At 39.9% G+C, this 15,707-nt stretch overlaps 1 protein-coding gene across 1 annotated transcript in view; it reads left to right on the top strand.

The window, feature by feature from the left end:
• Window positions 1-11,206: 11,206 nt before the first annotated feature.
• LOC126314282 (structural maintenance of chromosomes protein 4-like) overlaps window positions 11,207-15,707 on the top strand; it is an 86,861-nt gene continuing 82,360 nt past the window's right edge. Inside the window, exons 1-3 of the mRNA XM_049992373.1 lie at window positions 11,207-11,313; window positions 11,698-11,838; window positions 11,918-12,068. Coding sequence (XP_049848330.1) covers window positions 11,207-11,313; window positions 11,698-11,838; window positions 11,918-12,068 — 399 coding nt within the window. The remainder of the gene's footprint in view (window positions 11,314-11,697; window positions 11,839-11,917; window positions 12,069-15,707) is intronic.

The following is a 15,707-nucleotide window of genomic DNA, read 5'->3' on the forward strand; positions in this document are numbered from 1 at the left end:
ACCCCCCCCCCCCTCCCCCCTGGGGTTTTACCTGTTCCGTAAATTTTTGTCTCGCCTGTTTTTGGAATGGGGGACTGATGACCTTAGCTGTTTAGTCCCCCTTAAACATCCCAACTACCACCACCACCACCACCACCACCACCACCACCACCACCAAGGATTCACACCACCATGAGGGTATCAGGTTTTCTAGAGGTTCATTTAGAATTATCCTCATTTCAACCTCTGGGTGTGGTGGAGTGCCTCACTAACTTCAGCACAATCAGGCAGTAACTACTACTTGTGTGACAAGCATAAAAAATGTATTCAGTTACCCAGCTGCCTACACACCATACTGTTGTTTGCTCACAGAACAACTTTTCAATAGTCACATGTGAGAGAGGGGGCCAGTTAGGAACCAAGCAAAGAACCACAATTTGAAAGCAGATGTGATGAACATTTTTTTTACAGTAAGGGAGGTTCCTTTGGAGGCCCACAGTTGTTTCAGATTTGACTAATATTTAAAAAATCAGCACCCAATATGTGGTTTTTGTACATACATTCAACAGTGTTTTAGATGAGTATCGCATGTTTAAGACTGTATATACATGGAAAATCTCTTGGCTGCTCAGTAGCTATCCTTAATCATGTCTTCATGCAGTGAAATGGCTGTTGAACCAGAAGGTCAATCATCAATGGAAGGAAGAATGGCTGAAGGTGAGGGACCACAAGTTGTGAGCTGTAAAACCCACTGTACATCTGCAGCATTCCTCCTTCCAGTCACACTGGCGGGACGAAGTCCTACTCACACAGATATCTGTGTGATGGTAACCAAGCAAACAGAAGACACCTGATTTCTAGTGGCAATGAATGTGAACTAGACAATGTATTCATTCTCCCAATATCAGAGCTGTGCCGCAGTAATCGATAGCAATATCATTCATCACTTCAGTTCTGTTTACTTTTCTCCACTCATGACTACAACTCCCAAAGTATATTTTTATCTGACAGTGCTGTTATTTCTGTGGTATAATGGTATTATTGTGCTCAGTGCATCATGGTATGCAAAAAAAAATTACACTGAAAAATGTTTACACAGGTGGCACTTACTGTCTAACAAGATTCTGTGACAGCTGCGTTGGTGCCATACAATTGCTCACACTGTGTGCTGAACAGTGAATGAACCATCAGAGGTGTGCCTCCCTGAAACAGTACAGTCTAACTCCTGTTTGTTACATCCCCCAGGTGGCCCACAACTCTTTTGTGGGTATATTTTTGGTACGTACAAGGTGCTGACCTATTTCAGCCTTTCTTCTCTCTTGTGCTGCCTTTTGTTTCCTAAAACCACTCCTTCCCATCCTAGCTTCCCACCTTCCTGCCACCTTTCTCCCTAGGTGTTCCCTTTATGATGACCCAGCTATTCCCTTGGTTTTGCAATTCCTTTTATGTCTCATGTTTACACTCTCTCTTTCTCTCTCTAAACTATCAAAGCACACAGATGAAATTATATAATTCACTTCTGATTAGGAACTTGTAAAAGTTACAAAATTGGTTACTTCCCTGTTACTGCTGCTGTCTTGGTTGGCTGCTTGTGTCTGACTCAGAGCCCAGGCAAAGAGCACCAAGTATCCACATTCTTTGAGGACAAAACAGCATCCTGGATAGTTACAACCAAGGGATGGCAAGGGTAACACTGGTCAAGAGCTGTGTCACTTTGGGACCCCAACAAAAGAACTTGCTGACTGGCTGGCCAAATTGGCTACTGGAAAGTTGCCTCTTCATATCAGTATTCCAGAATTGGGCCTTTGATTGGTGTTACGCCATCAAGTTGCAAGGATTTGGAATATCTAATGACATTCTATGAGTTTGCCAAATAAGCTATAGGCAGTGAAGGCGACCACCAATTTCTGGAGGTCCTCCATACAGGCCTCTGTCAAAGACAGCATTATCCTATGCTGCCTCTACATTGGCGATACTTGACTGACTCCAGCATGAGAATCGGCCACTGTCATTGCAGTGCCACCCTGCATTGGAGGCTGTCGTAACCCAGCCACCCTGTGTCAGACTTTTAATTTACCTGACTTGCTTCCCGTGGTGTTAGTGGATGATGCCTCAGTGCAGTGGCTGACTTGCTTTTACAGTTTACTCATGAAGCGAACTCCCTCCCTCCCTCCCCCCCCCCCCTGCCGCCTCTCTCTCTCTCTCTCTCTCTCTCTCTCTCTCTCTCTCTCTCTCTCTCTCTCTCTCTCTCTCTCTCTCTCTCTCTCTCTTGCCCATTTAGGGGATGGCTGGATGCCTTGTTGCCTCCTCTTCTCTGAATTGACAGTGGCTGTCTGGGTTTTGTAATTTGCCCCAGTGCTCACTCTACATGCTCTTTTTCTCTTCTTCCCCCTTCTCATGTGTTCTGTTGACTTGGTGTTCTGTCTGATTGATGTTCTTCCTCTGTTTTCCTATGCTTCTTTCATTTAGTCAGTATTGCAAGTCTTTTCTGGGTACTATTGGGTGGGGTGCCTCTGGTAAGTGGTGGTGGTGGTGGTGGTGGTGGTGGTGGTGGTGGTGGTGGTGGTGGTGGTGGTGGTGGTAGGGGTAGGGGACATTGTGGCCCCCATTGCACTTTCTGCCTCTGGGTGGCCTCCAGCTGCTCCATGGACAGGGCACCTCTCTTGCCTTTCTTTCTTCCCCCCTTTTCCTTCTTCCCACTTTCGTCTTCCTTTCTCCAGGCTTTGTTCATCAACATCTTGGGCTGGAATGCCACCCTTCAGCATTCTGGCCAGATATGCTGGACTTGGCACTTATTTGCACATGCAAGTGTTACACAAATTACCAAATCATAAAACACAGGACTGTTACATTTTAGATATTGCCATGCCATAATCAGAATCAAACCCAGATACAAACACCCAATGTCAGTGATGCAAAACGCTTAGCCGTGATGGCACAGTTATTATTAATACCAGCATACAGCCATAACCAAACACCTGGACAGGGTGTGATAATATTTATACAAACGTGAAGTATCCCAGAATATACAAACATTACAAATGAAATAAATGGCAGAAACTTGAGTTGGAACTGGTCAGCAGCATCCTGCATCCAGCAACCCTTACTTCTACATGTTACCTGGCTCGTAGCATTGTTTGCTCTCCTGGTGAAAGATCAACTCACGTTTTTGAAAGTTCTCATCTTAGATTTCAATCTTTACAGTGGTCTCCTGGTAGCACTGGGGATCCTTGCACTCTGGTTGTGTTGACATATTTTCTATACTGACAAGTTTCAAAGATAGCTCCTCCCATCAAAGCTTCACAATAACTGAATGGATCTTCAGTTTCCATGAATAAGATGCCACCATTGCCTATCTGCACCTCAGGGATGTGGTAGGGATTTGTACAGAAGCCATTGATGATGTCTCTGCACATTTGTCTTCTTGATGAAGGGTTACATTCCTCAGTTTCATGTATAATGTCTGACACACAAGGAAGTATATACAGAGCAGAGTAGCACTTAAGTATCTTTTCTGAGTGCCTCAGTTTCTGCACGTGCATGAAAATCCATGCAAGCCTCTCCTGGGCTGTACCTCACTAACCAGTCCCTGAAATTAGTGCATTCTGTCTTCCTCCTGAGCATCCAGGCTTCATATGCAGACCAACTCCCTTGCTACATCAGTCCTGGTTATTTAGTCATCCTGTGTATTGCCCCATTGAAACTGTAACAGTGTATCACTTCTTGTTTTGGTCTCATGACTGTAGAACAGAAAAAATGGTCCATAGGCTGTAGTGTCTTGCTTTGCTGTGTTGTATGCGAGCCTTATGATGAGCAGTTTAGTATCCCAATCCCTGTGTTTGATATCAGTCTGCATCAAGAGTGTATCTGGCAACATCTTATTGAAGCATCTTGTGGGGCCATTAGTCTGTGTTTGGTAAACAATCGTCATCCTGTGCGTGATGTCATATTATGTAATTACCTTTGATTGTACTCTTGACTAAGAAACTTCACACAATCAGAAATCATCACACAGGTACCTCCATGCTTCAGAATGATGTTGACCCAACCATCAGAGAGAATTGTGATCCATCTCAAATGAGAGTGGTTTGCAAAATAAACATGGCTGGAGCTTGTTGATGGCACAAACAACTGCAAGGTATTCTTTCTTGGTTACAGAGTAGTTCATCTCAGAATTGGAGAGTACTTCAGGAGCATAAAATATCATCTCTTCAGTACCGCACTAGATTTGTACTAAAACTACACCTATCCTGTAACTATATTGCTAGGGTAAAGCTCTGTCTTGGCATTCTCACTATACAATGTTAGGGCTAGAGAGACATAAGCAACTCCTTAAGGATAAGGAATGATCTTTCTTGCACCTAATTTGAGAAAAATTTGGCATCTACCTGCAGTAGGTCTAGCAAGGGATGTGCCTAGGTACAGAAGTCATTTGTGAATCACAGGTAACATGAGCAGACTCTCAGTAAACTTTTGACATCATGACTGTGCCAAGAAGTCAGAAAATGAGAGCAGTCACTCATATTCCCTGGATCTTTAAGAACTCCATCAGTGTTCACTAAGTGCCCCCAAGACTTTCACTTCCTGGGTGGTGAAGAGGCACTTTTTACAGATTCAGGATCAGATTTATCCTGCAGGCTGAACACACATCAAAACTATTGACATGGATCTAAGATTTTCTTCAAATGTTGTTGAGAAAATGACTGTCATCCAGACAACAAAAATAATGTAGTTCATTTAAAGTGTAGAAGTAGGTTGTGCATCATATGCTAAAGGCTGTTGAACTATTACATAATCCCAGTGGCATAATTTTGAACATGTAAGTGCCTTAGGGAGTTACAAAGGCAGTCTTTCTCATTTAGCCTCATCAACCTTGATTTGCCAGTAACTTCCTCCACATCCATACTAGAGAAATATTTTTCTGCTCTCAAATAGTGCAAGGTGTCATCAGGGGGTGGCAATGGATAGAAATCTATATTCATGAATTTTTTCTGTCATCAGGAGTCAACAGAAATGCCATGTGCCATTCTTTTCATTCACGAGGATCACAGTAGATGACCAAAGCCTCCGTGAAGATTCATTGATGTCATCTTGCAGCATCTTATCCACTTCCTCTTGAATTGTCTGTAGTTCATCTGGCAACACACACTATTTGGTATACTATCCCCAGTGTTACCCTGGTGTTTTACCATGTGCCACTTCATCTGTCTCTTCTCCACTCTAGATTTGAAACCATTTGAATACATGTGCAGAATGTCTGACGGTCACTGATGATCTTCAGTCGGGCCAGATCCTTTGGCAGTTAGATAGTAGCTTCCACCAATATGTCATATGTAGTAGTAATGGAGCAAGATTCTTCATTGATGGACCTACGCTGTCCTTCCTGGACTGATTCATCTGTCCCTGTGAACATACATTTAAGGGCACATTGGAGTTGTCTTTGAAAGTTTGGATCCAAGGTTCTCCTTGACCACGTATGATGCTTATGATCATTGCTCACATAAAATTTCTATTGTTGGACTGAGTAGCTTTTGGATATTAGCAAAAGCTTTGTAATTTAACTCAGCATCTAGATTGACAACAGGTACTTGCCTTTCTGATGACGGTGATACAACAGTTTTTTCAGTGGTATACACCCATCCAGAACAATCTTTGTTATGTGTGGTTGTTGAGACAGCTTTATTCTTTTGGGTGTCTGATCTTCCACAGACTATGAATTGATGCTGATGCCAGCAAGAAATCCAATCTGAGAATAAAATTCTGACACAATTACAAATTTGGTCCGTATTCTGTCATTGATAGTTACTCTTTCAATACAGATTTCTGATTTTGCAACTTTCATCACAATTACTTTTGCATCTTTTTTAGTGAGCAACAATAAGCATTAGGCATTACAGAAAAAGGAAACCATGGGTCAACGAGTCCCCAGTCAGGTTGGCAATTAATGATGACGTCAGTGAGATTTTCTGACATCTTGGCAACTGTCGTCCATAGGGAAGTTTTGCTTGTGGCATCCTCACCTCTGTGGATGGTCACTTTCCTTAGTTTTCCTAAATTAGGCACTGAGGGGATTTGTTTTAATTCTTTTAATTGCTGTCATTTACAAATGGCCTGCCACCTAGTTACTAAAGCAAGTCATATTTTCACAATATGAAATTGTGTATGTACAGAATGTGAAACTTATTTGATGTTTTATATTTATCATCATCCTCGTCATCACCAGTATTCTGCTCTAAGGCAGTTCTTCACATGTAACTCTTTATGCAGTCCTGTCATTTGCTACCCACTTCGTTGGGTCATAATTGTTTCCTATCCTTATACTATCCACTGTCTGGTTTCTTCTTCTTCTTCTTCTTCTTCTTCTTCTTCTTCTTCTTCTTCTTCTTCTTCTTCTTCGTTACTGTTCCTTCCACAGCATCCATCAGTAAGGAATCCTTTCTCATCCAGGGTCCAAACCCATTTTCTTTCTTTTCCTGATTACTTTTAAAATTTCTCTCCCTTCCCCCACTATTCTCAACACCACCTCATTTCTCACTTTGTCTACGCATTTTGCTCCTTCCATTCACTTCCAAATCAACATCTCAAATGCTTCTATTCATATTTTTTTTTATTTTTTCTCAGTATCTCTGTCTCGCTTCTGTATAATGCCATGCTATGGATGAAGCACTTCACTAGTCTGTTCCTCAGGTCCCTGTCCATCCACCCACACAGATGCCTCGTCTTCCTGTTAAATGCCTCATTGGCAGTTGCTATACATGTTTCCACCTCCTAATTAATCTCTTGACATCTGTAATAATGTGTCCTAGATATTTGAAAGCACTAACTTGCTCTATATCTTCCTGTGATAATGCTATATTTGTTCTTTCTTTTCTTGCACTTATCTCTATACATAATCTCTTATTAATTCTCATTGTGAATTCCTCGCAGGAATTCTGTAAACATTCTAGTCATAGTTCTTCTGTTCTCTGCCAATAACACTGCATCATCTGAAAATCAAATGCATTCTATCCTCCTCCTACCAACTGCACTCCTCTAATTTTCTTCAAACCTTTCTGAATCATGTGCTGCAGATATATGTTAAACGGTATTGATGGGGGAGAGAAAAAGCAGCCTTCCTTCACTCACCTTCCAATTTTGTTTTCATGTCCGCTTATTCCTAACTTGTACTCATATTTTCTGTTGCAGGTAAAGATTTGTAATCTGCCTTCAATCCCTCCTGTCAACGTCATTCTCCCTTAGAATGTCCATTGATTTATTCCACTGTAATGTATCCAAAGATTTTTACAAGTCAATGAGAACAATATAAACTTCTCATTCTCTGTCAATATATCTCTTACCTATAATTCTCAGCTGTCCAATTGCATCTCTTGTACTTTTCCCTCTTCTAAATCAATACTGTTTCTCTGCAATACTTTTTTCCTGTCTTGCATGAAGTCTTCTATTTATCATCATTAAGGAAACTTTTGCTACGTAAGAAATCAAACTTCTAGTTCTAAAATCTTCAAATTTCTTGGCTTTTTTTTCTTTTCAATTGATAACTCAGAAACTCATCCAGCCATTCACAATTTTCATACATGTTATTACATCGACATGATAACTCTTTCTTACCACTATTCCAAAGGTTCTTTAACAATTCTGCTGCCATCAATTCCACTTGCTAGATGATTCTTCACCTTTAAAACTGGTTCAAATGGCTCTGTGCACTATGGAATTTTACATCTGAGGTCATCAGCCCCCTAGAACATAGAACCACTTAAACCTAACTAACCTAAGGACATCACACACATCCATGCTCGAGGCAGGATTTGAACCTGCGACTGTAGCAGTCACGCGGTTCCGGACTGAAGCGCCTACAACCGCTCTGCCACTGCGGCCAGTATGCTTCACCTCTCTTAAAGCCTTTTCTACTTCTCCTTCCAAGATTCAGCATCTTTTGTCCTCTTCTGTAACTCTAATCTCCCCTTCTAATTCAATATCTTTTGGTTTTTGATCAGCCTCATATAGGCACTCTACGTGTCCTTGCCACTGTCCCAATACTTCCTCTGCTTTGTGAGTAATAGTACCATCACTTCTTTCCATTCCCTTACTTGTCCGGCCTTTCTTTGCTTCTTATTTGTAGTAAGAATTAAAAATATCACAGCTTTAAATATTTATAGACTTTAAAATAATTTAGAAATAAAAATCTTAAAATTAATGGTTCATGAATAGAATATAGGAATTTAGGAAGGCACAAAAGAGGTTGACATATCATTATTCTGACATTTTATAAATTTAGGAAAAAAATTCTAAAATTATAAGACGCTTACATTTAAGAAGGAGAAATAAGACAATAGAAAAATACATAGATTTCTGTTAGAGATCCCACTACCAAGCTATCTTGAGTGTGAGAGCTTGGTAAATCATAAAGCCTATCACATTTAAGGTAGTATAGAAAATAGAGCTTTAATAATCATTTGATAAATTTATATGCACAGGCATGTGTTTGTATTACCCTTCTATTACATTTGCTACAGGTCATATGTGCTTTACATGGGGCATAATCAGTACATTTTATTTATGCATTTTTTACTTCCTTATTTTGTGTCCCTGGTGTTTGTGTTGTCTGTATGGTAATATATTACCAAAGCACAACCACCTTTTGCATCATGTTCATTTTAGGTATTACTTTACCTAAGGTATATGATTCTACCTATGCTACAGTATATCTTTTAATTTCCACATATTGGTCAAGATGTTTCCACATACTTTAAAATATTTTATGAAAGTTTATCAATTTCTGTGTTTAATTATTTAGTCTTATCTTACATCTAGGACTGTACATTAATCTCATTGTATCTGTTTCAGCATCTGAGTCTGTTTCTGTGCTTGGATCTGTGTCATCTCAAGTATCCTGTTCTTGTGTTTGCATGTTTGGTCTTATCTGTGTATGTGATTGTTCTTGTTTGTATAATCTGTGTAAGGTACATGACACATTATCAGTTATGCCATTCTGTATGCACCAGTCATCCAGCTGTTATAGAATTTGTCCTATGTTGTCACATTCAGTTCAGGGTCATATGTGTGAGAGATCATCACAGTGTAAAGTGGCATTTTCTGGAGTTCCTACTCCTCCACAACTGCACATGGGTGTTTGGCTGAGACCAAAATAATAGAGGTGTTCTGGGTATGAACCATGCCATGTCTCTGATCTATATGTGTAAGCCTTACTTGTTAATTTATGTATAGGAAAATAGTGTAGATGTGATGCCCTTTTTCTGTTGAATCCCACTCTATCTACCAGGTATTATTCCACCAGTGCTTTAGTTGGCACCCCCCCCCCCCTCCCCCCACCTCTGCTGTAAAAAAACACCGTTCATTGATGTTTATGAGAAGCTGTGAAGTCTTTTGTTCTGTCTTCTTGAGGTTCCTGATGAGCATATCATCAGTGTATACTACTACTCCCATTGCTCTATCATTGGCTCACCAGCTATGTCCTAAAATATGGGCTCACATATGGACCCCTGTATGCATCGTTTGAAGATTTAGCTGGGAGTAGCTGGTACCTCTATTTGTCAGTGCGGGACAGCTACAGTACGTTGGGGACTGACGTCATCCAGGGTATAGTGATTGGCTTCACTCCACAGTTCGACTATAATCGTCTGCAGTTGACTGGTCTGAATAGCTGTGATGATTGATGTTTGGTGGTGTAGTAGTCAACACAAATTTGTCTTCTTTTTCTGCAACGGTGTACAGCCTGATTTCTCTTCCCTTGCTCCTGTTGTATGAGAGAGAGGTGGTCACAGTTATCTTCTACAACTCCCGTAGGGACCGCAGTCAGGATTCATTCATACCTCTTTATCCAACTCTCTTTCTGTTGTATTTCCTTGACATGCTGGCACAACTTGATGGATTCCTCAGTTATTGTGACATCCTTTACCAAAAGAGCTTGGTACAGGTTTCCTGCAACTCATGAAATGCAAGATTTTGTCAGCTTCTGTCATATTCAAAATCTGATATAAGGCTAAAATATTATGTGGGTTGGTCTGTGTTGTTTCCCCATGAAGCTGAGCCCTGTTCTTCAGTTGTTCTTACATTAAGTGGACTTGCTGCTGATTGTCATTAAACATTTACTTCAGTTCAACCTGGAATTCATCCTAGCTATTGAACTTCTCTTCATTATGGTTTAACCACTGCTGGACTGTACCATCAAAATAAAAGTACCCATTTGCCATCACATCATGTCATCCCACCCATAGCATTTCATGACCCAGTCAAATCTAGTCATGCCCTGACTAGCATCTCCAGAGAAGCACTGGTGGATCCCCAGCATGCTGCTGACTTTACTGCTAATTTGGAATCCATTTTCTCCTGAATATATGGCCATTGGGAATGAAGTACTGCTTGTATTCTGTTCCTGCTGATATAGGTGACAGCTGCAGACAGGCAATGTAAAAGCTATGTTGATATAGATGTTTGGAATTAACCAATGTCTCCACCAAGCAATGACATTCTTAGAACTGAGTCCAAATGTGAAAGCAGAGTCATGAATGAAGTGTAACACACAGCACTGAAAGCACATTTATTATGAAAAATAACATACAGCCAGAATAACACCAAGCCCTGGACGAAAAGTGTGGCTATTTATAACATCATTGAATGTTACAGACTATTTAAACACAAGACCTTTCCATAATGGATGAATACAAAATAACAAATAATTGCCAGTGGTTGGGTTCCAACTGGTGACCCACAGCACACTACCCAGCAATGATAACTACTATACCAAATGCATTCAACATACCTTGCTGCATTAGTATTACGCTTGTCTGCTGTGACCAGAAAATGCTAGTGTGGATGAGCAACTCTTATCTTAACTGCACCTTGGAAGAAGTAGTTTGTTAATTGCTTCTGCAATGAGCTCAAAGAATATTAATCTAACATTCATAAACTAGCTCTAATAGCTGGGCTTTCCTCTGTAAGCAACCTTTGTTCAAGTATCTTCTTAAATATTAAAAATGCCTCCATCACCACGTGATGGGGGGGGGGGACCTTGCCCACTTACATGTACAGAGATTCCATGGTCTTCCCCCCTTTGTATGGTTGTTGCTTTTAATATAGCATTTCAAATAAAGTCTAGAACCCATTTCCAGACTAGATCATGATTTCAGAATCACTTTAATTACAGTATCAATGAACACTGTGTCATCAACTGTTGGGAAACCCTATAAAAACTCTACCTTACTTGTGGATGATTCCTCCACTTCTCACCTCACATGGCCTGTCAGTTACAGTTGACATTAAAAGTGTGAAACACCAGACTGCAAAAATAGTTCCAATTTACATCCTGAGAACAAGGTTTGTGTTTATTTCAGTTGGTATTATTCATTCTTTTAATTTACCAAAATTAACATTGCTTAATATTATTCTGTATTCAAACAATTTTTTGAAGTTTCTTGGCTTAGTATTTGTTGCATTGTAATCTTGGCCACCCAACCTTCTCCTCAACCTTATTTTGAATGTTTATGTACAACAGTTTCCCTTTTGCCTTTCATATTGTAGTTCGATTTAGATATTTAACCATGTTTATGCAGTAAATTTAAAATCTGTCGGGGGTTTTTTCTTCTAGAACTAGATCACAGAGTGAGGTGAGCAGGCAGAACATTTCTGTTCCTTAAGCACACCATTATCCACGAGTGATCAGAAGTTAGGCAAATACATTAATAATGTTCCTCTTTGCAGAAAAGATAACCAAGAGTTAATTGATAAAAAAGAACAAGAGAAGTCTGAACTTCAGAGACTGCTAGGAGAGAAACTGTCAGAATTAGAAATCACTCAAAAAGAAAAAAATAAATTACTAGAAAATATTCATGAATTAAATCAGTAGGTATTCAATATTATTAATTAGCAGGTTAAACACAATTGAATTTATGTTTTTTGTTAAAGTTAATTAATTTTACAGAGAGAGAGATCAGCAGGTAATGAAGAAAGACAAGCTGAACCAAAAGTCTGGAAGTTATAATAATGAAGGTGCTGGCCTGAAAGCAGAGGCTGAAGCAGCTGCAGAGAAGCAGGCAAGAATGAATGAATTGCTGAAAGATGAGAAAAAACAGGTGACTGATAATTTCTCTTGTATAAAACAAAAGTATAAACTAAGTTAAGAATTAAACTTACATCTTAATGTACGTTGCACTTGTTAATTAGTCCATCCTAATTTTACTGGGTTATTCCTTGAAAAATTCATTATATTATAAAAATCGTTTCATAATATTAAACAGATAACAAAACTCAAACAGGAACTATTAGTTTGTTTCAAGTCGTATTTCTCTCTTCCCTATGAAACACTATGAGAGCTTATGCCACATAATGTTTTGAAGGAAACTAACTGGAAAGTGCCAGAAAATTTGCCTAACCCTGCATAGAAAATCACACAACCTGCCATGGAGGAAATGACAGAATATGAAAGGTTTCTTGCAAATTGCATTTATTCATTTCCTTGCATAATGCACATGGCTATTGAGGGCAAATGCACTTGGACAAGATGATGTTGAAGAATGATCCAGGCGTAGGTTAAGTGAGAAAAGTAATAATGTGAATGGTAGACCACCAGAGACTGGTCTCTTTGGAAACAATTTGTTCACTCAGGATGTTTCCATACTGGTAGTATTATGATGATACCCATAACTAGTATTCTGGGTAGAATCAAGTTTAATCTACATCTTATAAAGCATACTGTGGAAAAAGATTCAACCCCCATATTGCTACAGATGCTTTTTCTTAGTGATGCAACTTACTACAATAGTTGGAGTTTACATGGATGCAGTGTGGCCCATATACCTTTATCAGTCCACAGTTTAATGTGTCATACTATTATGCAAAGAAGAAAACTGCTCCTGAATGACAGACCTATTTACATTTGTCCATATAGAAAGTTTTTGTCAGAGCATTAATTCTAAATGTATGTTCACACACATGCCACATGGTGAGAGAGAGTTATTTCCATATTACACTTTACATTTGATGGGCACTAAAGAATTTTGGCATGCACTGAAACAAGTTTTCTTTTATTGCCACAACCAGTATCAGGATTATCTATCTGGAAATACTACTGAGTGGATGATCAGTAACCACCTTCTGTGGATTTTGGAAAAGGGAAACATTTGTCACTTCCTATGTGTCAACAAGAGATGCGACCCTCCTCTGGTCAGTGATAGTCAACTGAACATACTTGCTGAAGAATGTACCATATAGTCACCTAGAGGTTTCCCACATATCATCTAAATTGTTTAAGCTGGGAGTTGCTGGTACCTCTATTTAGCTCTCCGTCCTTCCCCAACCCCAGATAGTTATCTGTCTCTAATAGCTTCATTATTGACAGGGTATTAAATACTAATCTTTCTTTTTGTATTACCAATGTAAATAATACCTCACTGACATAATCCTTGACCAAGAAAAGGCACATTGCTACATCTCACATTGGGAGATGCTTGATAAGAAATAACACCACACAGGTAAACAAGAACAAATGTTTATTATGACTGCAGTGGAGACATTTAATAACAAAGGAAAACTTTTCTCAATAAAAATATTAATACTTCTAACAGGCTTATGCTTGGAACATGCAGTGAATAAATGTAGTGGAATGTGAAGACTATGCCACTGAATCCTTAGTGATGGAGGCTAAGATTTTGGCATAGTTGGCCAACAGGTACATCTGGGGATGTTTGTGTGAAGTCATAGGTCCCACTGCAGTGGCTTCTGAGCAGACTCTGACTGATGTTTTGCTAAGAGCCAGGGTATGAATTGGTCCATAGCTCCAGTGGACCGAAGTTTCAAAGTGTTGACTTGTACTGCCCTAAATAGCCGGGCCATGGCGGAATTCAAGCTGATCCAGTTCTGCACACATGGCACAGTGGAAGAAGTAGGTCCCTGGCATGAATGATCTCAGGTGGTGCTTGTCCTTCCATCTGTTACCCTGTTTGTGATCAATGCAGTATGGGGAGGCAATATTATCGTGTACATATGCAAACCCTATACATGGAAAAAGCCTGGAGATACTGACAGGTTTCAGATAGATTATATAATGGTAAGACAGAGATTTAGGAACCAGGTTTTTAATTGTAAGACATTTCCAGGGGCAGATGTGGACTCTGACCACTATCTATTGGTTATGAACTGTAGATTAAAACTGAAAAACCTGCAAAAAGGAGGGAACTTATGGAGATATGACCTGGATAAACTGAAAGAACCAGAGGTTGTACAGAGTTTCAGGGAGAGCATAAGGGAGCAATTGACAGGAAAGGGGGAAAGAAATATGGTAGAAGAAGAATGGGTAGCTCTGAGGGATGAAGTAGTGAAGGCAGCAGAGGATCAAGTAGGTAAAAAGATGAGTACTTGTAGAAATCCTTGGGTAACAGAAGAAATATTGAATTTAATTGATGAAAGGAGAAAATATAAAAATGCAGTAAATGAAGCAGGCAAAAAGGAATACAGACGTCTCAAAAATTAGATCGACAGGAAGTGCAAAATGGCTAAGCAGGGATGGCTAGAGGACAAATGTAAGGATGTTGAATCTTATCTCTCTAGGGGTAAGATAGACACTGCCTACAGGAAAATTAAAGAGACCTTTGGAGATAAGAGAACCACTTGTATGAACATCAAGAGATCAGATGGCAATCCAGTTCTAAGCAAAGAAGGGAAAGCAGAAAAGTGGGACGAGTATATAGAGGGTCTATATAAGGGCGATGTACTTGAGGACAATATTATGGAAATGGAAGAGGATGTAGATGAAGATGAAATGGAACATATGATACTGCATGAAGAGTTTGACAGAGCACTGAAAGACCTGAGTCGAAACAAGGCCCCGGGAGTAGACAACATTCCATTGGAACTACTGAAGGCCTTGGGAGAGCCAGTCCTGACAAAACATCATCTGGTGAGCAAGATGTATGAGACACGCGAAATACCCTCAGACTTCAAGACAAATATAATAATTCCAATCCCAAAGAAAGCAGGTGTTGACAGATGTGAAAATTACCGAACTATCAGTTTAATAAGTCACAGCTGCAAAATACTAATGCAAATTCTTTACAGATGAATGGAAAAACTAGTAGAAGCCGACCTCAGGGAAGATCAGTTTGGATTCCGTATAAATGTTGGAACACGTGAGGCAATAATGTCCCTACGACTTATCTTAGAAGCTAGATTAAGGAAGGGCAAACCTACGTTTCTAGCATTTGTAGACTTAGAGAAAGCTTTTGTCAATGTTTATTGGAATACACACTTTCAAATTCTGAAGGTGGCAGGGGTAAGATACAGGGAGCGAAAGGCTATTTACAATTTGTAGAGAAACCAGATGGCAATTATAAGAGTCGAGGGATATGAAAGGGAAGCAGTGGTTGGGAAGGGAGTGAGACACGGTTGTAGTCTCTCATGTGGTAGAGGCTCCTGTGGCTGGAGGAGGGAGGGAAATAATTGCTGCAGCCATCCATGGAGTTGTTCAGTTGGACTGGTCCCTTTCTGTGGTGTTGATAGATAGGAAGCCAAAAAGGTGGAGAGTGCATCACCCAGAGAATGGGAACTGTGATGCTTTGATAGCTGATTCTTAAATGTTCAAACAAACTGCTCCACCAGACCATTGGATGCCCAGAGGAAAGGCACAGTGTGGACAAGACCAATTCCATTGGACTCGCAGAACGATGTGTTCTGGATGAATGTAAACTGAGGCCCATTGGCTATGACAACTGTTTCTG

The sequence above is a fragment of the Schistocerca gregaria genome, unplaced genomic scaffold (assembly GCF_023897955.1).
Source record: "Schistocerca gregaria isolate iqSchGreg1 unplaced genomic scaffold, iqSchGreg1.2 ptg000547l, whole genome shotgun sequence".
Lineage (NCBI taxonomy): Eukaryota > Metazoa > Arthropoda > Insecta > Orthoptera > Acrididae > Schistocerca > Schistocerca gregaria.